The 25,972-nt window shown below is 38.5% G+C and overlaps 1 protein-coding gene across 1 annotated transcript; it reads left to right on the forward strand.

Moving 5' to 3' along the window:
• Positions 1 to 5,718: 5,718 nt before the first annotated feature.
• On the forward strand, positions 5,719 to 11,674 carry ccr10 (chemokine (C-C motif) receptor 10). The gene is made up of 2 exons (XM_035406511.1): positions 5,719 to 5,782; positions 10,201 to 11,674. Exon 2 carries the CDS (start codon positions 10,210 to 10,212, stop codon positions 11,374 to 11,376), a length of 1,167 nt encoding a protein of 388 aa, XP_035262402.1. The 5' UTR covers positions 5,719 to 5,782; positions 10,201 to 10,209; the 3' UTR covers positions 11,377 to 11,674.
• The last annotated feature ends 14,298 nt before the right edge of the window (positions 11,675 to 25,972 follow it).

Raw genomic sequence — 25,972 nt, forward strand, 5'->3', positions numbered from 1 at the left:
ATCCCTGGTAAAAAAAAAGTTGCTTAATTTAAAAAAAAATATTTTAATTGATTTCAGTTTGATGTTAGTAACATTTAACATTAACATTTATATATATTTTTAATTTTGTCTTAGCCATGATGTCAAATATTTTAATAAAAATAAATCCACTTTCAATAATTTCATATATCATATATTTTGGAAAAGTATATTACGTTGATTAATTAAAGCTATTTGCAATGACATTTCCAATATTTTTGCGAGACAAACTGTGTCACAGAAAGTGTTTTAAATATATAAATACTTTTAAAAATGTAAAGGCATACTATACTGGATTTTTACCTTGAAGATATTATGATATAACCATGCTATAACCATATCTATAATGCAAAGGCAATCTCTTTCTATACGCACTATAGCCACTACCTGTATTTGTTATTCTAAAATGTGTTTGGAACGTTTCTGGGTGTTGCGCTGTTTTCTGTGTGAAGAGTGCTGAGTATGGCTGCAGAGCTAACAAGTGATACAGATACAGCAAAGAAAAAAGACAAGCCGACAGAGCTTGTTCATGAACTGGAGTTATACTTGGAATTGCTTTTCCTCGGTGGTGTCAGCTGACGTTCAGCAAAGGGGATTAAAAGCGACTCTGAGTTGGCTTGTATTATGTTGGACCTGTAGCCTAAGTAACATTATCGGCAGTGTGAAGCTGGCGACAATAAGGACTTTCGCGAGGATCTGAAATTTAATCATTTAAAGTTCCAATAATAAAAATTACTTTTTATTACAAAATAATAGAATGAATTAAGCTATAATCAAATCTGCATTCTTACTGTTGCTCATGTTTGCTCATTTCACAGTACTAATGTTACCTTTAGCTATCAAGCTAGCTACATTAGGTGGGGTAACTTACTTGGTGTGAGTGGGTGGGTTTGAAGACGGAGGAGGAGACTTCCTTGATTGTCAACACAGGCTAAGAAATCCTGCGTAGTATACCTTTAAATGTAACTATGCTCCTTCGTCATGCCTATAGTGACCTACCGCTGCAGTGACCTTCTTCCTCTGTTGACTCTGAAGCAAAACTTTTTTTATTTTAAAAAGCACAAAAACTTTGGCTATCTTGCACCACAAATGAAAACCACTAGTTATTCACAAAAATAGGATGGCCAGGTTACGGTTTGTGAAGAAGTACCTAAAAGAGCCTGAAATATCAAATCAAGAGCCTTGATTGTTTGGAAGCGGACGCGGTAAGTAATTTCATTAACATGTAATTTAATCTATGGAACATTTTAAAGAGACATGAATAAACAGCCCCCACGAACGCCAGCTATTATTAACGGCAACTTTGATTGATTGAGCAAAATCAGCAGGTTGCTGGTCAGCAGCTAAGCTAGGATTGAATAGGCTATTTCCCACATGCATAACGTTTTATTCAGTGGCGACTGGTGAGCTGAAAATCGGTGGGGCGCAAAACTTTCCTTTAAACTATTCATTGGTCTCAACCTGTTTTCATTAGTAATTTTCCTTTATAATCAAGCGTGCCAACGATCGGATTAATTAAATGGCAAGTAGCCTAACACACAGCGTATTCATACCATGTTAGGGGGATTAAATCATAAATTCAATTTATCCGTTAAAAATCCTTTTTAATCACCAAGTAGTCTACACTTAACAAATAGGATACACCAGTCTGCTATCTACCGTGTTAGCTTTCAGAATAACCAGCAAAAACAAAACCTGCACTTCAATTTTGTTTACAATCTACACATTGCAGATATTTGCCATGAATACGAGTGCGGAGAAAGAAGTGCATCCGCGAATAATGTCGATTAAAAATGTGCACAATTTCGTACTGAAAATGAAAATAAATGTAGGCTATAAGGCCTAGGCTCCTCGCTAAAACTGCCTATTTGGGGAGAGCTGGCTTTATATGATAGTATTGAGTAGCCTATTTTGTGGATTAATTGTATTGATACTCAAGGAAAATCAGGGGAAGATTCCACCACTGCTTAGTGATTAAAACGGATTTTTCTAAATCGCATTTACCATTTAATCTCCCTAACACAATACGAAGAAGCTGTGTCCCTTGATTAGTCAGATGTTTGCATGCTTGTTAATCACTGAAAATTAATTAAAACAGTTTGAGATCAATGATTAGTTTAAAGGAAAGTTTTGTGCCTCACCAGTTTAAGAAAGATGGATAAAGGAGGAACAAAGTGAGGACAAGAGGAGGATGACCGATTATTTTTGTGGGTAAAAAAAATTCTCAGCATTAATGACACTTAATAAACCTGAAATATATTATGTAAAAGCTTGCATCAATAGTATACATTTTTTTTAAAACATTGTTTTCCTTATTTACAATTATGTGCACAATACATTAAAGATACAACTATTCTGAGCTGAGCCATTCATTGGTTTACTTTTTTCACCCACCTCCCACCGGATCTCAGGGTCCACCCACCTCCCAAATCCCAATTTAACCTTTAACCTGTGTGTGTGTGTGTGTGTGTGTGTGTGAGTGCGTGCGTGCACTTTGGCTAATTGTGAGTGATAATATTTGGGAAAAATCATTTTGGGAAAAATTGTGATCTGCAAATTAAAGCAACATTTTTTATATTTTTTGTTTGTTGAAGATTTGAAATGAACATAAATGGAGCATGCCAATACCTACTGTCCTGGAATATGTACAGTAGTGTAATATTTGCTGTCAGAGTCTTGGATTAAAATTCGTTTTTTATATTTTTGTTTGTTGAAGATTTTAAATGAACGTAAATGGAGCATGCCAACACCTACTGTACTGGAATATTTACAGTAGTGTAATTTTTACTGTCAGAGTCTTGGATTAAAATTCAACTGTGCTTATTAGATGACAAGGCATTTACCCCTTAAGTCCATTTTCAGGCCAGAGTGGGTTAATTTGCATTCATTCTGTTTTTTTATTGTTACATTTTCAATCAATCCGGTCACATGATACACCGTTTTAAATTGTTAAAACTCACGGTTCAATATCTATAAACTATTTTATGATGCCAATGTTTTAGAGACAACAGTTCCTTCTTTTGTAACAGGAGGGGTGGCAAAACAAGCTTGGTGGTCCTCACTTTCTTTGTGTTTTGGAAATCCACAGATGACACATCACAATAAAGTCAGTATGTCACGGTAAGAATCCATGGTTATTTTTAGTACCAGATAAGTGCTAACTTGGAGAAACCTACATAGAATGTCCATTATTTACTTAAAAATTATCTGGAGGAATTATCATTGTTGTCCATTTCGCCATTGCATACACGCCAAAAATATTGTGCAGCAACGAATGTTGTTATCTCCAGTTAATATAGATCCTCTGGAACAAAATGAGCCCACCTAGTAGCTTCTCTGACCCAGCAGTCCCCAGACTCGCAATGACTCAACATGGACAGTACAGTATAACTTCTGCCTAGTACACTGTGTGCCAGTGGTAAGGTATTGCAGTGTTAACTGAGAAGCATTTTAGATAATTAAATTATGTGGGATAAGGAGAGGGAGAGGAAGGGGGGGGGGGGGTCTGCCAGGCAGGGGGAAAGCAAGCCACTACTTCTTCCTTGAGCATGTAGTATAAAGTATATAGAATTTTGCTCCTCGAATAGCTTGTAATATCATTAGGTTACCAAGTGTCCTTTTGCAGTCTCCAAATGGCTTTTTGGTAACCTGCCCAGACATAGCTCAGAAAAAAGCGTTTGTATCCACTCAAAAAAAAAAATCTTTTAGTTGAGAAAAAAACTTGCATTTCCACAGTGTTTGAACTTCTGTTACTTTGTTTCAGTAATATTTAGAGTAATTCAGTAATTTTAGAGAAAAAAACTCCAAAGGCTTACATGTGTAGTTGCAGAATGCATCAGTACTAGCTATTCACAAACTCTTTTTTTTTCCATCAGTGCCATTAACCAAAGTCAACGATACACAATCAGCGCAAAAATACAGTAGGCTGATTATCTGGTTAATCATTTGTTTTGCATGACATGCTCCTGGGGTGAAATGATTGTGGAGATTTATATATTAGCTTAATTTTTGTATGTGTTTAATTTTCACATACTTATGCCCTGCTAAAGTGTAAGGGCTATCAGCCCTCTTTAGCCCCAAGAATACTGCAGAAATGGTAATGAAGTGATTAAATAATAGAAATGTGAATATTATGTTGTTGTCGCAATGAGACATGGCTTCTGAAACAAACCTGACTGTTTTAGAGTGAAAGGTAGATGATACTGTGTTCTGTGTTCAAATTTGGTTTGGCTGGGTGACCACAGTCATAAACAAAAACACTGTGAAAAGAGACACAGTGCTGAGAAAGAACTGGTTTGCCTTGCTTTTCTTCAGAGTAATCCAATTACCCTGTGGTTTTGGGGCCTGTGGCTTCTCTCTATTAATCACAGTGTTTTCAACACGTTTCAGTTTTGCTCATCAGCTTCTTAAATGGAGAAAATAAGAAAAAAAGTTTAAACATCTCATGGATGTGCACCTTGCAGATAGGAGATAGGAAAAGTGTAACAGTAATCACATTATCTAGACAAATATGGCATAGGCAAAAGCATGGGCATGAGATCACATCATTAGTACATATCAGGAAACAGTTGTGACTTAGTTATAGCCTGAGCTCTGTTCTCAGACAACACCCAGAAATATATTCAGTAAACCCCTGCCCAAACCCATCATGCCAAGATATTGACCAATATGGTTGTTCTCTTTCCTCCCATCATACTCTCCTTTGGTTGAACTCCTGAAGTCTGTTGCTGTCATAGAGTAAACTGTCTTACATTAATACAGTGCATTCAAATAAGAAGAGTAAATTTTGCAACACAAAAACAGCATTTAACCTTGGCAATTCACGATTCTCTTTATAGCCCAACAATTGAAGGGATCATGTCAGTAATCTTAAATTATGAATTGTTTAAGGTTACAATGTGTAGTCACATTATGAAGATTGCCTTGTGTTTATTGTGTTGTAATATTCAAGATGGTCTCATAGTTAAACCTTGTCAAAAAAAAAAAAACTTATCGAAGGCACATGCACAATCACATGATATTCCATTATTATTATTGGAAATTCTGTACTCTGGCCTTAGATTCACACTCCCTATTCTGGTTTATGTGCAAAATAAGGTCTTGCTTAGGCCTGATTAATCTACTGATTGAATATTGCTCAGGTTTTTCCGCCATACCAGAAGGATCTGGCACTGCTATTAGTTTATAGGTGCTGTTATGAATGGGATAAGGTGTGAGGTGGGTGTTTATGATAAGAAATATTCCTGTATTTATTAAATATACCTTGGATTATTGTATTATACATATGTTTTTAATGTATTTCAATGGATTTTTAAAATGAAAATATAAGTATCATTTACTTAATTTGGCTAAATATTATGTGTGCATCACAAGGATGATATAGAATATACGTGTATGAGGTCATCAGAAGTGACATGGGAACATTCAGAGGCTACAGTAATGACATGGTCAATATAAAATATTTCATTACGCATCAAATCATTACCTATCATTACCTATTCTGTGAGCTTCTGCTCATTTTACTGTAAAGATGTTAAGCAGATCAAATTGTATTCTGCACTCTCTTTGATCTCTGAATTGCCAAGCAGAAAGCAGAGATTCAGCAGTCAGATCACTGATGTTGACTGATAGGTTACTGCTGGGTCAGATGGGCTTTTTTTTTATGTTTGTTTGGCAAGAATGGCAGCAAGAACACAAAAACACACCCACAGTACAGTCCAGCTCTTCACTTCAACACCAAATCATCGGGCAACTTGCAAAGCAGGTTAGTGGACTTTATTTAATCTTGGTTGTTCCTTTCTTGCCTCTTGATTATAAGCTTTTCTATATATTAAAAAAGAGATCATTAAAATGCATATTTTACAAAGAGCACCTATACAATATAATTTGGCAACATATGTTGGTCTAATATTTTCAAAATGTTCAAAGAAATATTATCATTCCTTAGAAAATAATAAGATTGTCTGGAAGAAAATGCAATATTTATTTTGTATGGAATTAACACGGATATGTATTTAGCTCTTGCTGGAAACCAGAAAGGACATACTTATTTGCAAACGTGCAAAGTCCGACACGCATTGAGAAAAAATGTAAAATGGCTCGCTTCATGAATGTATATTTCTGCATTTAAGTGGTACAACTTTATACAACAAGTATCTTCTCTTTTTAAAATGCATGTGCTATTTTTAAAAATGTATATCAATATTAAATGCAAAGGTGCTAGACGTACACTAAACAGGAAAAGTATTTTGCTTTTGTTAATCTGGCCAATACTCAGACAACTCAAAATAGTTTTATTGTTTCATTATGATGCTTTGGTCTTCCTTTAATTAATGTTTTACGTAAATTTTGAACTTCAGTCTTTCTGTGTGTTAGCGGCTTACAGTGAGACGAATAGACTCACAGTAATGCATCAAAAACACACAATTATTTCCAGTCAAAGTGTATATTAATGTGAATACACAAATAAAATATATTGTAGTCATTAATATTATGATATCCTTTGCACTATGTTCATTAAAGTGACTTATTATTGTTACAGTAAGCACCATGCATATAGCAATTTTAAAACTATTTTAATATCGTGTACACACACACCGATAACCCAAAAAATAAAGGAAACACCAACCACCGCATAATTTCTCTGTAATGTTCTCAGCGAACTGCTTGTTCACCCCTTAAAGTTAACTGATACAGAGTCTGTTTTGCCTCGCAAACCAATCTCAAGCCAACGCATGGACATCATGGTAAATGCACGTTTTGACCATAGTTTTTCATACTTTTACATAGCTGATTATGCTTTTGCTTTGGTGTTCTATCTGCAATTGCTGAATACACTCCTAATATGTGTTGACTCTAACAGTTTCCAGGTCTGTTAGGAAACATGACATTTAGATTATAACCTGTACACAAGCCATAACACACCAGCAATATTAAAATTGCCACAGTGAACCTAGGGTTTGTTTGTGTATAATGTGTGGTTAGAAGAAATGTCTTTGGTTACCAACTCCTGTTCTATCTTTAACAATATAGTTGCTGAGTGTGCGGTGGTTCTTACTAACATCAGATGCTCACATACTGTAATCCTGTTACTTAAATCCACTGAAATGTAATAATATAAGTATAATAATTCTGTTTACAATGTGTTTTGATGCCATTTTAATATTATTTATGCAGTTTTACAAGTTATAAATTTTGAACTGTGGTGTCAATGGGGACGCAAAATTTAAGATGCCTGCGTATACTTAAAATGCCTACAATGGAACATGCCTTCAAATGTTGTTACACGTTTGTGACAGTATTAATCAATATTGATGTTTCTATGTTCAATAATATGCAGCATAGTGTGGAGAACAGTAAGAAACAGTATCCAAGAGTGTATAAAAAATACCTTTGAATACACAAGTAATTATTATATCATTTCAAATAGTTTCTCCCAGTCAATGTTGTTTCTATTAAAATGTAAATACTGCAACATGTTTAACAAGTTAGACTATTTTTGATTACTGTTTTTCCTGTTATTAATAAGATGAATATCAATTATGATGTAAGAGTCTTACCTTTTTGGACATCCACAGTTTTGTAATCATAACTTCAATGCTAATACAAATTAAGAAAGGACATTACTCCAATACCTACTGCTTTCAGACAACAAAACGTGTTATCTTCTGCTATTTTGCCTCAGATCAAATGTAACAAGGCTATGGAAGGGCTCAGCTAAAAACTGCTCGGCGCACGCCAATGATTGATTTATAGAGCTTAGTCTGCCCACAACTTCCCGATGTTTAACGAACGGCAGACGCTGGCACGCAACTGTAGTTTGGTTATGATTAGGCTTCATCAGAAGCTTACTCACAGGCATCACACAACTAATATTTTTAAAAGGGGACAGTCAGGAAATTTACAAAACAGTTTTACTTTGCTATTAAGTGGGTTTCACTTCCATTTGTGATTTTTTGAAAAATATTTTAAAATAGTTTTTAACATTCTTTTGTTCCAATTTTTGAACTACACTAATGCCAATGGGCCAAAGTGTATGATACTGAGCTTACACAAAACCCTTCCAATCTGACTGTATTATGCTACCATAGAAAATGCCCTATAGTTACCTCTGTCAAAGGTGTCCTCTTTTCTGATTCTACAAAAAAGTAACACTGACTCCCTAACATGAAAAAAGTAGGTTCCATAAGAACAGTGGTATGCTGTTTTCAATCCGTGTGTGCTCATTTTCATTCCGAGCACAATTGCAATCCCAGAATTTTAACAAGATGTACATTTTTCTTAGTTATGCTGTTCATGTTTTGAGGGTTTATTTACCCTTTGAATCTACATTTTGTCAGAAATATCTATGCTTGCCATGAAGAATAGTCCCATAGTTGCGTTATGATATACTGCAAACGATTTCATAAAGACAGGCAAAGAAATATATTTTACTCCTTATTTTCCTCTATTATTGCATGTTTGTCACACTGAATGGTCTCAGATCTTTACGCTAAATGAAATATTAAAGGGAACCTGAGTAAACACAAAAATTAAAATTAAAAATTTTATTTCATTTATTTAATGAAAAGATTATCTAACACCGGTATCACCTATGTGAAAAAGTAATTGCCCCCTTAAACTAAATAACTAGTTTCACCACCTTTATCAGCAATAACTGCAACCGAACGCTTCCTGTAATTAGATATCAGTCTTTCACATCTCTTTGGAGGAATTTTAGCCCACTCTTTGCAGCACTGCTTTAATTCAGACAAATTTGTAGGAGCATGAGCTCGTTGTTTCAGGTCCTACCACAGCATCTCTATTGGGTTCAAGTCAGGACTTTCATTTAGTTTCTTTTCTGACATTCAGATGTAGATTTGCTTCTGTGTTTTGGATTATTGTCTTGCTGCATAATCCAATTACGCTTCATCTTCAGCTCATGGACATTCAGACATTCTCCTTAACACATTTCTGATACAGAGCAGAATTCATGGTTCCTTCAATAATCGCAAAGTCATACAGGTTCCGAGACAGCAAAGCATCTCCACACTACCACCACCATGTTTGACTGTTGGTATGACAATCTTATTGTGAAACGCTGTATTTTCTTTACCCTAGACATAATGTGACAAAATCTTCATCCAAAAAGTTCCACTTGTGACTCATCTGTTCATTGAACATTATTCCAAAAAGCTTTGGGATCATCATGTGTCTTTTTTGTAAATTTGAGATAAGCATTGATGTTTTTCTTGGTTGGCAATGGTTTCCACCTTGCTACTCTCCCATGAATCCCATTTTTGCCCAGTCTTTGTTATTGTGATTGACTGTTTCCCTTTGTCCAATATAATATTATATTTTGACTAAAGATCCGAAACCATTCAGTGTGACAAATGCACAATAATAGAGGAAATCAAGAAGGGCACAAATACTTCTTCACAGCATTTGGTAGATAATGAAGAATTCAAAGACAAAGTAAATGATAATAAGGCAAACCTGCCTTGTGTTAACAAGCTTAAGGAAAAATGCATTAAAGAACTTAAACACTTGTTCAACAACCTTAACTGAGCAAGAAATTTTGCTGTAACAAAAAACAGCCTATGCATGGGTCCCGGGGGCCGAGATTGAGATCCCCTGCATTAGACAGTTAAAATGATTAAGGGACAGTAGCAGTGAAATGCCGTAGTGGAAAGTAAGCCAATTCTTACCGAAGGCATTTTTCTGGCTGTGAAGACCAGCTGCTGTAGTACACTCAAAACATTTTAGCTGAGGTGTGGTACACCATGCACGCACCATGAACTGTTCTAATTAAAGTATCAGAGGTGCATAAAGGTTTGTCCTGACAGATTCAGCACAGGAAACTGTAGTTGTTCTCATAATTAATATAATTATTATAATTATTCATTTGTCCAGTTTGGATTAAATTGTCAGAGATGCATAAAGGTTCTACTAGAAAAATCCAACACAGGAACAGTTGTTCTTTGTATAACACCAGCACTTGTATTATTGATTTGTCCTGTTTTAATGAAACAGTATCTAAGTAAAGAAAAACAGAAACATTTCTTACAAAATTTTTAATGAATAAAATTGCTTTTCATTTCAATGAAAAGAAATGGTACAATTTAAAAACCTTCCAAAAATACTATTTTGAACATGAAAGAAAATGACGGCATAAATAAAACTAAATAAATCTGATCTCCCCAGCATCTGAGGATGGACAAGCTTTTATCGGTGACTGAAGATTATGGCTACTTTCAGAGTGACAGCTCTGAAATGCCCGAGATGCCAGAGATGTGTGAAAGCAGCAGTGCCCAGGAGCTCCAAATCAAGGTGTTCCAGATGTGCATCTTCATAGTGGTCTTCCTCCTAGGGTTGCTGGGTAACTTCCTAGTGATCGCCACCTACGCCCTGTACCGCCGTTTCCGCCTGCGATGCATGACCGACGTCTTCCTGCTCCACCTGGCCAACTCGGACCTCCTGCTGGTGCTCACCATGCCCTTCCAGGCCGCCGACACGCTGCTGGGCAGCTGGGAGTTCGGCACGCAGCTCTGCAAGGCCACCCGCGGCCTCCACGCCGCCAACACCTACAGCGGGCTGCTCCTGCTGGCCTGCATCAGCGTCGACCGCTACGTGGTCATCGTGTGGGCGCAGGCGGCGCACCGGCTGCGCAGGCGGATGCTGCTCTGCAGCAAGCTGGCTGCGCTGGGCGTGTGGGCCGTCTCCGCGCTCCTCAGCCTGCCCGAGATCGTCTTCGCCGGCGTGGACGTCAGGCCCGACGGGGGCGGGGCGCAGTGCGAGATGAACGTGTGGATACAGGAGAGCTGGCGGGTCAAGGCGGCCACCCGGGGGGCTCAGATCGCGGGCTTCTGCCTGCCCTTCCTGGTGATGCTCTTCTGCTACGGCACGATCGGCCGCACCCTGATGCGGGGGCGGGGCTGGAAGCGGCAGCGCACCCTGAGGCTGATGGCGGCGCTGGTGCTGGTGTTCCTGTTCTTCCAGCTCCCGTACACCGCGCTGCTCTCGGTGAAGGCGGCCGGCCCGCCCGAGACCTGCGCCCAGTGGGGGCACCTCCTGCTGGCCGAGTACACCACGCGCAGCCTGGCCTACACCCGCTGCTGCCTCAACCCGCTGCTGTACGCCCTGGTGGGCGTGCGGTTCCGCAATGACGTCAAGAAGCTGCTCCGGCACATGGGCTGCTTGTGGGCCTCCCGACTGGGCTCCACCGCCGACAGCAGTTCCTCCGGCTGCCCTGGGTCGCCACCGCCCACCTCCATCACCTGCTCTCCTACCTCCATGTCGCCCGCCGCCAAAGGCCCCCGCTACTTCAGCTCCTCGACAGCATTTAACTATCCCGAGCCTCTGCTGCCGCCCGCTCCATAGTCCTGAGCCCCTGATTCCCACTAAACCTCCTGGCATGCTAAGCAAAGCTGCCCCATTCTGCAGCCCCATCACTCTGTAAAGCACCTTTGTGGCAGTTCTCTAAAAAGCGCTATACAAAAAAAAATTGAATTCAACTCTGTCCATCATCTCAAACAGATGTTTGCCAAAGCAGAAAAGAGCATTATGTATCATATTTATTCTGTTTATTATGTAAGAACAAGTAAGAATCCGATGCTGTGGCCTTGTTATTCTCCCAGAGGTTCTGTCAAAATGTGTACATATTTTTTTTAGGAAATAAATCAGCATTTTAATTTTTTTTAAAAGAGGTTTATTTCTTTCTTAGTATGAATAAATAAAGTGTATGTTTCTGTTATGATTCTTTCAACCGAATATCTTACTGGCAGCCATCATTTGAAGGAACATGACTGGGGCGACCCTGCCTTCAGGGAGAACAGACGCTAAGGAAAAACTGCATGTGTGTATGTGTCATGGAGTTATGGCTTTGTCTCTCTGGTGCTCTATGCTAGAAAAGCACAAAGTTTATGTCCATTGTCTTGAAGGCCCATTGCTGTAACAGCAAGGATGTATAGAGGTGAAAGCTGACCTGCCTGTTCCACTGAGCGCCCGTCATGCAAAAAGCCCACCGCTGCCACAGAAGTGATCATCAGCTGTAATATATGAATAAACCACTAGATGGCTGCACACATCAAATGACTTGTTTTATCTAAACAAGTCATTTCAGTCCTCAAACCTCAGGGTGCTGCTTGCTTGCAAACCACTGCAAGCCATTTTAGAGGCTATTTTAGCATGCATCTCTTAAGTTGCATTAGGGCCAGAGTGGGTTTATTTGCATTTAAAACAGTCTTGTCACACAAGATACTGTTTGAAAATTTAACTCATGGTTCCATCTTCAGAAGCTATTTTATGATGCAAATTACTTAGCCACCACGTTTCCTTATTTTGTAACAAGTATGATGGCAAAATAAGCTTGGGGTCCCTCACCTTCTATACATTTAGGAAATACACAAACGATAGGAATCATGGTAAAGTCTTCATCACAGCAAGAATCCAGCAAAAATAGTCATGTTCAGTCCAAAAAATGTGCTAATTCAGAGACATTGATAGACATTGTTTCTCTGGAGAATTTATCATTGTTGTCCATTTAGGCATTGCATACACAACGGAAGTACAGTGTACATAGGAAGTTTGTATAGACTCTTTGAAACAAGATGAGCCCATCTACAAGCTTCTCTGATGAGTCCTGGCCTTCAGTACAGCCAATGGAGTACAGCCAAGCACAAGTAATGACTCAAATACCTACATATTATTGAACACGAATGTAGTAGGTCTTTTTTTTTTTTCCAAAAATAATTGCATTTCTACAAAATTTCATTGAATTGAATGGAGACAAAAGTAGTGACTACAATCCAGTTAAATCAAGCATGCTTATGATGCAATGGTATATTCATCAACACTGGCGCAATGTGAGCTGTACAGGTCTACCATGCAAAATAGGCAATAGACAGGAACATAGTCTTCAGAAAACTATTCATTTCCAGTAATGTCAGTATTTCAGTTCCTATTCTTAGTAACTTCCTGTGTCACTTTCACAATCAACATGATGGACTGCCCGCCAAACTAGGCTATAAATCTGACTATGTGCCCAATACTAGGTAACTGACACTTTAGGTTATCAGTAACCTCATTTATTCATTCGGGAGACATGGCACGCTTATTAGACATGGCTTTATCATCATGACTCATCAGTGCTCAAAAGCTCTGGGTTCCTGCACACATCAAAATACGGTCACAAAGCACAATGATGTCATACATTTGTGAGGGTTGGGAAGTGTTAAAGACCATACGCAGCTACAATGAATTCAAAAAGGGGGTTTCTTTAAGTTACCACCGAAGTGGAAACCACTAGATCTCAGTAAGAGACTTGAGGAAGGGGTAACGAAAAGAAAACTCAACTCCTAAGGGAGAATATCCCAGCACAAAGTAAATGTCTGGGCAGGAGAACGAACTAAGGCGTAAGGAGTGAGTGAACTTCAGGAAGACTGCAGCGCAGTCTGAAGAAAAGCAAAAGAAAAGGGGTGCCTCGTAAATGAGGAAGGCAAAAAGGCGTTTAAGGAAAATAAAGAATTAGAGCTAGATGACTAGTAGGACAGGTGTCTTACTACTAGTCAAAACCAAAGCTACATTCAAAAATCCTATACCTTTTTCTTACCACCGTTTCTCTAACAGAGCTTTTGCCTGCACCAGCTTTCGTGTACATCAGTAGACACTAAAGCAAAGAACAGATCTCACCTGAGCGTATATAAGCTCTCTCAATCAGGTGCAAACAATTGGTTGTAATCAAAAGCAATCACAGAGCGCCCTCAGGCGGTCCTGAAGATTACCACACTCAGTTACTTGAAACAGCACTCAGTTTCCTCAAGAGGGATACTGAGTAGCCGATTAGCATGAAACGGCATCGATTATCACAACCCACGACGCCACACAGCAAACGGAATAAGGAACCATGACAACATTCTTATAGCTTGTATCGCTTAGTCTCACTCTCGTGTACCTTATTTACAGAGGCTGATATATAATACTTCCATTTACATTGGCCTTTTTCATAAACCACTCCCTTAGTAATATTTTTTAATTAAAATGTACTACAGCGCACATCAAATTGGCTGAATTATTGCCAATTTTGATTTTTTGAATGAAACCTGGAAATTACTTTTTACCTCACATCCAGTTTGAATTGAAATAGCTGGACTCATTCCTAAGCTAAACTGACCATATTTGTATTTTCATTGTGATTAGCCTGTAGTAACAAGTACGTTAACATTATTTTCCCTCTTCCCCGCAGAGTGATCAGTGATTTGGCCACAGACTTGTATTCTGTCTGTGTGTCGTCATGGTTTCTGGTTCTTTTTGCTTATGCAATTCTCTGAAATGACATAACTTCGATCTATGATTATGAAATCAGCATGATAGCCCTGCAAAAAGCAGTGATGGGGGAGTGAGGAAGGGGAGTGGTGTGCAAGAAGGTTAGTGAGAGAGAGAGTTGGGGGCCTCTGGGACGTGAATCAATTTTGGCTGATTACCCATTTTAGGCTTATTTGATACTTTTCCAACCAGCTGGTATGATTGACCCATGGTGCAATAAAATACGAACATTGTAAACATGGAGGCTCATAGAAGTTAATCAGCAAACATTCTGAGAGGTCCAGTTCATTCAGGTAGAGCATATTCCAACAAAATATGTATGGGTACATGTTACAAGGACAAAGACAATCAGTCTAAGGAAAATGCTGTATTAAATAGATTTCCTGACTGAATTCATTGCATTCATTCTTTATTCACCCTTTATTTAAAGTGCATGAAGCATTTGGGAAAGTTTTTGTTTCAGTGGAACTCCAATAAAACACAATTATTTGGCATATGTGCAGTTATACTATTTATTTCTTATAATTCAAGTTACTCAGATTATTAAACACCAAAGATGTTCATTGCATATTTCCATTTTGCTTTGCATAGTTCCAGAATTCTACAGCAGGTGGAGACATAGCATATGTTTAGAATGTAGCTGCTGCAGTAACTAATGGAAGGGAAACTCACTTTCCTGCTTCAAATCCACTGTGTACAATCTCTATTCCTGATAACTGACGGTCAATTTAAAACATAAATAGTAAAGATGGATGATGCAGATTAAAGAGAGTAAACTTTATAGTAGAGGTCTATTCTTTTTTTTTTTTTTTTTTGCTGAAACTATTGTGGTTTGGTGACCTCAGAGGGCTCAGGGCAATATGAAAGAAATATTGAATTAAATAATTTATGGCTGTAACCCCCTTAAGTATTTGTGTTTGTCATTAAGCTCTGTATGTTTTTTGATCATCCCATTTCTCTAATGATGTATTTGCACTGAGGAATGCATCTGAACCATAAATTATATTGTTGTAGTGATCTAAAACTTTTTTCCTCTTTCCTTTCAGGTTCCATTTAGTAGCTTTGTACTGCCTCCATCTGTCGGTCCTTTATATGTGTGGTGTAAACATGTGCTACAATGTAAAATACCAGCAGTTCATATTCTGAAAGAAGGCTGCATTCAAAATCTACATTCAGTTTACATGATCATTTACATGATACAAATACTATAGACATAATCCAATTTTGTATTGTTCCTTAAGTCATGAATGACATAACACACTGAAAGATGTTATTGTTAACTTGTTGTTAGTGTTTTGTTTAGGGTTTGGTATGGAGTTTTTGAACTGGTGAGGTCAAAGTGTGAGAAGTACAGTAGAGCTGAAGTTGGAGTCAGGTTCAGGATGAGGGAGAGGGTATGGTTCATTATTCATAACCAAGGTAGTTACATAACCCATGCAATAGCAGTTTCACACTAGGCCCTAAACTATTCATTGGCAGTATACTGTTAAATGAAAGTGTTGCCATTAGAAATTTCCAGAAGTGTCACAGTATAAAAAAATGTGATGTGTGGCAAATGAAAACTACAGGATATAAAACACAGGGTGTAACTAAAGTTAAAACCTATAGTAAAGTCAGCAATGATCAGTGTAACATCGTACATCTAAGATATGGTACCATTTATGTAGATGATGGATGAATGTCTCTCATCAGTTAAATCTCATATAGGTCTTACTAGTCAATCAACAGGCATGCAGTGCTCTCATCCAGTTAATCAAGTGGTGTGAAATTACATCGAAGAAAAAAGATGCTCTACATCACTACAGGAGAAAACAATGTGTGCATAACACTTCATATCAAACATATTTTTGTTGTTGTGTTGATGATGGCACTTGGTGGCTGAAACATTTGCAGTTATGTCCACCATTATTTGTTCAATTTCTTCCTTGAATCTGCAATCAACAATAAAGATTACTGGTAGCCTCATTCCATTTGGCCTTCGGTCTTCTCAACCATTTGGACAGCTTCCAGGTGTGTATCAACAGCACTCACTTTTTTAGAGGCGTGCTAAAGCCCATTTTTCACTGCACAGCAGGCCTGATGAATCTTCTGTCTCAGTTCGCAACATATATATTTTTTTTGGTTTCGACAGAAATTTATTTATTGTCCTCTTTAGTCATTTTCACGAAGTTATTCATTAGACCTAAAGTAATTATAAGAATTCACCTTCCTTCCATTTTCTCTAAAATCATATACATTTGCACACATGATTGCCTGGAGAATACCTTCCATTATAGAGGCTAAAAATTACAGGTTAAATACTATGGCGGAGTACACGCATTGCCTTAACCTAATCGAACTCTAAGGGCCAACCACTGATGGCTGCTACAACCGATTACAGGAATTAGTTGACTTCCCCTTAAACTTCCTCTACTCCATGTTAAAAAGACTGATTAAAAGAACACAGGAACTATTCTCAGTGCACTCTGTATTGTTGTACATATGATGTATCCCCCCATACACACACACTCACACACACAGGCCTCATCATGCTTTCTCCTTAAATTGTGTATTTTCATAACAGAAGACCTTCTCCTGCTCTACTATTCATCTTTAATTTCCTTCTCACCCCATTTCATTTCATGTAATTAGAAGGCTGAGTCCACAGTAAGACTGCTAGACCATTTGGAGCCACACAGGTAGTGGATGCATCTGAACAGGAACACCTAATAAGAACAGCAAACACCTAACAGTCTCCTACCATTGCTGTGCACGTGTACAGACATGTGGGCTTCACCATCATTATTGGGCAAAAAGACATCAGGATCCCATTGTTGTCATCTCCTCTCACATGCTGGGTTTGGCTTAAAGGTCATGCTTGAATTTGGACTGCCACCTGGCACAAAGCATTCTGTATGTCCCCTGAAAATAATGATGCAATATCCTAGCAGGTTGGTCATGTCAGTTCAAGTCTGTATTGTCACTGAAACAATTTTCTTGTGCACTAAAAGATAACTAACTATGGAATACAAACGAAACCATGAATTTTTATTCGTCGTTACTTGAGATCTTTCTTTGTCCCTTTTAACTTTGTCCCTCAATTGCTTAAGCTACAGATTTCTTGAGGACATTAATTTCATCTGAGTGCACACCAGTAAGTTGTCCATTTTATGTTTTGTATATACATATCAATACACCAAAGGGGGCATATTCACTCTTGGCAAGGTCGATGGCACAGTGGCAAACAAAAATATGAGGCAGTCTTTCCCTAGTGAAGGTGTTTTCAGTTGTCATCTTTTTTTGTATGGACCAGGATCAGATGGCTTTTTCCCCCCAGCCACCTTCTGTCTATTTTCCATAGGGGCAAGTGAGAGAGGTCAAGGAACCAGAAGAGACTAACTCTCCCAACAGAAATTAAATTCAGGAAATTAACATAATTGTGCACACTTCAGTTTGAAAGTTACTTCCTGTCAAAATAAAAGTACTGAGTGACAGTGTGTAAAAGTGAGGGAAAAGTGAAACAATGGCTAAATGACAAAGCAAAAAATAACAATAATTTGACACCTCCTATGCATCAAAACGAGAAGAGTTCCATGTTTGGATGCAAGCGGGGAAAAACAATATGTGCCCATAGAGCTTTCTGAAGCATGGAAGGGGTTATGCAGGTGTATGATAGAACAGTGTTTTTCTAGTTTTAGGAGTGTCTGAATAGGAACCTGCAGATTGTTTGTATTTTTGTAGCTAGGAGTAAAGCCGCTTGGTGGACAAATGAGCATTTTGTAAAAGCTACTATAACACATCCAAACGGCAAAAGAAAAAGAACTACTATTAACATGTAACACTTGAAACAAGAGAAATTAGCTAAAACCTTTAGTGAAAAATGTAATCACATGCATTTATGCCCTTAAAAATGACATTGCACTGCCAGGTACCCGTGAAGCCTTGTCTGATGCCGGTAGTGTTAAAGAGGAACTGAGAAACAAAGCCACAGAAGTTCTGCTCTTTATCTGACTCATCAAACAGTCCCGCGCAATCAGTTGATGGGGAAATGAGACAAATCGGCTGTACCTTCCCATAAGCACATAAAAAGATCCTAGATAGAAGTGACGAATGCAGGTATTTATTGCTTTCTTGTGAAGTTCTGTTGGTATCAGGCACCTGATTCTCAGTGCAGGCAGCCCACATAGTGCCTCCACCCTCCATTCCCTCTTCATAAAACCATGACTAATGCATGTCACACTTGAACATACACCATCCTCATCAGGGTCTTGTTTGACAAGAGTGGTATAACCTGCCAGAGCCTAATTGTGTCGGGCTGGAAATGTATGAGGTACCAAATGTAAAGTAAAACATGTCACATTTTTCCTGTGTTTTTTTTTACTCAGGTTTAGCCTGAATAAATCTGGCATTTTTATGGCATTTCCCCAAAGTTGTATGTTAAATCTTTTTTTTTAAATTAAATATCTAACTTATATCTCATATATCTGTTTCAGAACCAAATATTTAGTGAAATATAAATATTTAATTTAAATCTTAAACCAAAAACATAAGATATAAATTCAATATTTATTTTTAATTAAATATTTATTTATTTAAATCAAATTTATTTATCTATATATATAAATATCCTTTATAAATTTAGCCTGCATATTTTGTGATTTGTCAATTAAATCTGAAAATATGAACTAAAAGGTTTCTTTACCGTGTCTGTCAAATCTGAGAAAAAAGTCTCATATTTAGCATAAATCTTTGGGGAAATGCCATATTTAGGCTAAATCTGAGAAAACACAGGAAAAACATGATGTGTTTTATTTAAGTTTACAGTTTTATTTGGCACCCCATATAAATAGTCATTTTTGTTGTGTAAAACTTGTCAGTACACGATGTGTGATTAAGGCACATTTCTGGTCAACCCTTGAAACTGTAAAGACCCCACATTGACAGGGATGTTTAATACACCTGCAGTCTCCAACTGGGTTGTTGACCCAGCTGAATGAGCACACATGGCCTCTAAAGGAGATGGGTATACTCGGGCAGCTTGACTCTCGCACCCAGTATTTGTTCAAGTGGCATTTAATCAGCAGCTGCTACAACAAAATTGCCTCCCTAGTCGCTCCAGTCTTAAACAGGATATGCAATGCTGCAGAAACAAACATCAGCTAGTTTTCACGAACTAAATTACATGAAATGATGTGTTTGTGGAGAAACACCACTGCAGTGTGCATATCCCTCCTCAGTGAACTAACCAAGATGGTCGCACACCAACGTCAATGCAGAGATTTCTTGCACCTGGACTAAAATATCAAATGGGTGTTACCACTGGTTCCTCAGCTCATCTCCTTGCACAAACATACCATCTTGGCTGTGTCCAAAATCGCACACTACGTACTACATACTATATACACTCACCAGCCACTTCATTAGGTGACAGGAGTGGCACCCGGTGTGGTCTTCTGCTGCTGTAGCCAATCTGCTGCAAGGTTTGATGTGGTGTGCGTTCAGAGATGCTCTTCTGCATACCTCGGTTGTAACGAGTGGTTATTTGAGTTACTGTTGCCTTTCTATCAGCTCAAACCAGTCTGGCCATTCTCCTCTGACCTCTGCCATCAACAAGGCATTTTCGCCCAGAGAACTGCCGCTCACTGGATATTTTCTCTTTTTCGGACCATTCTCTGTAAACCCTAGAGATGGTTGTGCATGAAAATCCCAGTAGATCAGCAGTTTCTGAAATACTCAAACCAGCCCGTCTGGCACCAACAACCATTCCACGTTCAAAGTCACGTAAATCACCTTTCTTCCCAATTCTGATGCATGGTTTGAACTTCAGCAGATCATCTTAACCATGTCTACATGCCTAAATGCATTGAGTTGCTGCCACATGATTGGCTGATTAGATATTTGCATTAACGGATGCAGTTTGCAGTTGAACAGGTGTAGCTAATGAAGTGTCCGGTGAGTGTATGTACACTATTATTCAGCATATTTAGTATGTGAGTAAAAAGTACAATGGCTTTTTGGACATACTACATCATCATAGTAATGCTCCACTTCCTTTCAGAACGTGATGATGCCCACAGACCAAAGATGCATCTTTGCAAAGACGAGTGGCACCCACCACTTGGCAAAAAAATGGTGCAAGTATGTTACATAACTGCAATTCCGCTGTGTAGTATGTTACAATACTAGTTGAAGTGAGGAATCATGTAAGGAAAATAGTAAAAGATTTAAAATTTATACATGACCACTTTGGGGTGAACAGGCCTTCGCCGTTATTAGTTGATGTCTGGTTACTTGGGAGGTTAACTGTCGTAATACTGTGGGATATTCATGCCAGTGTAGTGTCCAATGTTCACATGCTACGATATTTCACCGGATGCAGTACTACAACCAGGTATTTTTCATATATTATTTGATAAATACTATGTTTTTGGACCAAAAACGTTTGCATACTATTTTTGCAAATTGAACAGTATGCTAGTACGTGATTTTGGATGCAGAACGTCTCTTTGCCCTTTTCTTTTTTGCATACGCTAAATAAACAAAAGCTACATAAATAATCGATGTTCATCTGCTGCTTTAACGCAGCCATTGTTTTCTGTGCATTGTTGTCTATGCTTGGTGCAGCAAACATTTTCTTATTTATTTCATTATAGCTAACGAAATGGAAAATATACACAAACATATACAAAATACAAACATATATGGCATTGAAAACAATGGGATGTTTTTACACATTAAGCCAAACCAAGCACACTATGTACCTATAAATGACACTGAAAAATAAAAAATAAAATGATATAAAAAACGTTGCCACTACCATGTTTCCCATGGTTATTGCAAGATCACAACAGCAGAATAATCTGCACTCCCCACTTAACAAACAGATCGACGCCGCAATGAGTATACACACGTTCGATTTCAGAGTTCAACTTTGCATGAAGTGTACACCCAGCTTTAGAGAAGGGCACTAGCAGAACAAACAAACATATCTTGTCAAATGATTAGAAGAACTCTTAATGTTGGAATCATTTTTATTGACCGGTGAATTGAATCAGTAGTTTGCTGATTACATTTTTTTTTCTGGTGCATTCTGCCAAGTGAAACACTCAGGGCCCCTGAGAATTCTGAAGCTCTTTCTTCAGCTTCTGTGATTGTTCGCGGCTACTGTTCTACTAAAAAACAGGTCACATAACACAAAAGCTTGTCCCACCTGTATGAAGTCATATGCAATTACAAATGTTGGCCAGGCCCAGCTCAGACCTGTATCACAGACAGATCCACAGGAAGACCAATTCCATCATTGACTGTCCTGACCACCCACTACGGGAGGAGTTTGTGCTCCCGCCCCCTGGCCACCGTTTCAGGGTGCCTGTAATAAAGACAAAGAGACTCCTTTGTTTCCATGGCTATTGTTCAGGTGAATGCCACCAACTAGGATTTTATTATTGTGTCTATGAGACTTGTTTTATATCTTTTAGGTAAATTGCTCCTGTCCTGTTGTACTGATTTAATTGTCTTATTTGCTGTATTGTTTTTGTTTATTGTGAGTGTGAGTCATTGGTGTTGTATTTGTACCTGGCTGCAAACAGAATTTCCCATAACGGGACAATAAAGATGATTGATTGGTTGATTGACTGTTGATATGAAGAAGGACAAGAACAAAATAAACCAAAAGAACCCAAAGATAACAGGTCACAGAAAAAGAGATATCACTGGTTTGTCATTTCAAAATACCACTGGTGTACGTATTAGTGATTCATTTCTAAAAAGGTTCTTATATATATATATTTTTAAAAATTCAGTTTTAAAGAAATTAGAAATTGCAATTGATAAATGATTCAAGTCTTGAAATGAGTGTATTTTGAAGGCACTTTCAAAGTTTGGAGCATTTTTGAGTTCTGAACTACCTCTATTCTCAATAGAGTATGTATTGTGTATTTGCAGAGTATTGTGTGATACAGAAACCTCTGCCTTAGCTTTCACAGTCTCTCCATCACCTTGTTCAGTCATCATCTCCCACCTTGTGGTCAATCTGCTTTATTTAAAGATCTGCTATTTTCCTTTAAGCCCACCAACAGCCTTGCTGAAAGTATAACAGATATTCACCCACCCTGCCCCTTGACACACATACAGTACAGGTACATACACATACAGCACACGTGTGGGAGAACGAATAAACCCAGAGGCTTGATGACAGCTTAAAAATGCAGAACTTCTAACAGCTGCATCAGGCGGGGGTTGGAGCAGCTATGCGGCAGCCTCATAAATCCAGAGCCTGCCGCTTTTGTCTCTGATGTTTGCACTTCTCTCCCACCTGCCAGCGCTGCCTTGTTCCCCCACACGCCACACAAACCGGCCTTGTTTAGTCTGTCTGACACTTTGTTTGCTCTCTGTCTTTCTTCATCGTCGTCCTCATCGCCTGAGGTGCCATCAGAACAGCCCTGACAATTCAAGGCCTGCCATCTGTCAGCAACCAAAGAGGATGAGGGTTCTTGAGCAAGTTTTGTCAAAGAGGCCATGTGTGCTATACACTGAACGTGCATTATATCCTGTGCTGTCACATTAATCTAGGTAACTTCTGATCGTGTCAGTTGCGGCTGATCTCCATGGCTTATCATTCCTGATTTTGGGGTGAGAAAAATCAACTGTTTGTGAAAAAGCAGGAATGTCACATGGTCTCCCTGTTCATAACAGACTCCTCATTTGGCCTGGTTGTTTCACATTTTTGATCTGTACAAAATCCAGTTCAGTTTAAATTCAACCCAATTGGCAAAATCCAATCAGAAATCATTGATAAAACTGGGTTCTTATGATCCAGTGGTTTCTTTTTAAAGCTTCTGCCTTTCACACCATGAACTAGAAAAATAAGTATATTCCCTTCATTATGTTCTTTTTCAATAACAGAAAATACCCAAAGGCCACACATAGCCTGAAACTGAAACCAGGGGTCAATAATGTGTCCATACACAGAAATAAACTGAAATAAACATTGATGTCTGAGGTCTTTTATTCAAAAAAAGTAAATACATCATACAGTAAAATCAGACATGTAAATGTCCATCACAGACTTATGTAAATATTTTAAGTGCCTGTCATGGAGGATGACTGGGCCAACCCCTGACTGAAACTGCTCTACCTTTTGCAGGGATGTCACACCACCCATTCAATGGTATGGATCCACCCAGAAATGTAGGCAAGTTGTAATTAATCAATACAGCCGCTCCTTCAACACTCCTGACAGCAAAATTCCAACAGCTCGAATGATTTTCCCATCATCATCTTTAACTTCAACAGACAATTGTGTTCACCACACAAATAAATGTTATCCCAGCGAACTCTTTGAGGTCACAGATGACAAAAGTCATATCTTACTGACTTTAAATTCTTGAGTATTTGAACATGTGCTGCCACTTCGAATAGCTGGCTTTCTGAATTTGGTGATACTACTGAAAAATGACAAATTTACAGGCCATTTGCAGTGATCAAGCATAGCTTTGATGCAAGGAGTCAAGATTTGAGCTCCATTATTACACATTAAAGTTTAGACTGTGACATTACAGTTGGCTTCCACAGACAGACCCAGAATCACCACACAAACTACAAAAGTTTGGGTCAATTTTACAGTAGGCTACTTTTAACCAACACAAGTTTCCTATTAGTATGGAAGGCATTTCAGAGTACAGACCAATAAAAAGCAAGATAATAATTTACGGTTGTAGATACAAATGTTACCACACTTAACAGTCATAGCAAGGTGCTTCGCCCTGGAAGAGGAAAGAGAATATCTGTGCACCAGGGCTGTCTCTCTGTATTTCAAAAAATGGAACTCTTGAAAGTCCTACAGTGCTTCAAAAAATAAATGTGACAATAACTGATAATTCAAAAGTATGGATGTTCTTCAGGAATCTCTCCCTCTCTCCTGGAGCCACAGACTTTCCATGTCTACAGCAAGTATGCATGATTTGTTTCTCTTCCCTGGCAATTACACAGCTATTGCCAAGAAAGGCCATTTTATGGGTTTTATCTAAACAGAGGAAACGGCAGCAAGCCCAGCTGAAGATACCCAGAACTCCCTTTCTGTGGCCTAATAAAAGCTCATAAAGTTTCTCTGATGACGTTTTTCAGTGCACTGAAAACATCCGTCGACCTCATCCCCCAACCATCACTCATTATTAATGAAATACACATTCTCTCCACTCAGGGTGGAAAATAAATCATGCGCGTATGTATTTATGTGTTCACGTTTGTCTCTTACAGGAAGTTATGACATTTTGTTGTGGGTTTGATCTTAAATTTAGACCACAGTGGTTATACATACTCTTGCAGTGCACCACCAGAACAAAATTCTTGAACCACGATAAATCAACAGAGTGCTGTGGGTCAGGGTGAGGGGGTGTGTCATTTCCTTTCAGTGATGGACAAACTGTAGCCTGCAGCCCATCCCATCTCTATCCCACTATAGCCCATCAGTTCCTATCCTAGCCCATCCATCCACTTTTGCTTTGCTTCCTGTCACTCCTCTGCCCTTAGTCAGCTGTCAGTGAAGGAAGGTTCCACACAGATATCTATCTTTCCATCAAACATAACTGGGAAACAATATGCACCAAGAACAGCTCAAACTGTGCCATGGATGGGCTGCTCCTACGCAGTGAAATTACACACGAGTGCAAAGTGACAGCGAGTACAAATCATCTTAACACCAAACAATGTCTTCTGTTCTGAAGGAGAGTAAAAATAAAATAAACAGTTTGGAAACTTTTGCAAACACAACATTACTTACAGGAATTTGCTCTCCGGATGTGGATTATAAACAGACACCGCTTTCAACCCCGCACCTCCTCTTATCTCCACCCATACTGAGTTATCCATTTTCCTGAATTCATCCTTTTACATGGAGGAGACTATGGTTTCAAAGAAGACATTTTATTTTATTAGTCTACAGAGGAAGAACAGCCTCATTCAGCTCATAGATTTTAAATGCATCCTCATACAGATAAGATCATTTGTTTAGTCATCACTGTTTAACCATTTTACTCTTGTTCAAAAACGGCACAAGTGGTCTCTCATCTTGCCAGGATCTTCAGCTGATGACAAATGACAAAGGATATCTGTCAGGTCATCGCCAGTTTTTTTCCAAGAACTCATCCCCCATGGAGTTCATTAAAAACACACTTGGACAGCCAGCAATTGTTGGCCCACACACCTTCAGAACATCTCATAAATAAGCAACCAGATACATACTCATTCTGGTTAGAGATTTATGTTGTTTTAGCTCTAAATATAACCATGGGGACAGAGCAGTCCTGAACTGCAGGAAAGACATTCCAGAGGAACTTATCTCTTGCCTTTCCCTTTAAAGTGCACATACCTTCCACAGACATTATAGGGGTGCTCGGTCGATCTTCTCGCCCTGTTTGTTTGGTTTTCAATGTTTTGTCTTGATCACATTTTTTTCCTTTTGCTTCTTCCATGTAATCTCCCATCCCAGTGAGTTTCTTCCTTGCTGTTTTCAGACGCAGATAACTGCTTCAGATTTTTTGCTGATTCTACCCTTTGTTCTTTTGTCTTCCCTTATCATCCTTCATCTTCTTTATGAAAAACATCCTGAATCTGTAAACAGGATTAAACTTTTATCTTTCTGATTAAAAAAAAAACTTCTGTTTAAAATGATGTT

Source organism: Anguilla anguilla, chromosome 2 (genome assembly GCF_013347855.1).
Source record: "Anguilla anguilla isolate fAngAng1 chromosome 2, fAngAng1.pri, whole genome shotgun sequence".
Lineage (NCBI taxonomy): Eukaryota > Metazoa > Chordata > Actinopteri > Anguilliformes > Anguillidae > Anguilla > Anguilla anguilla.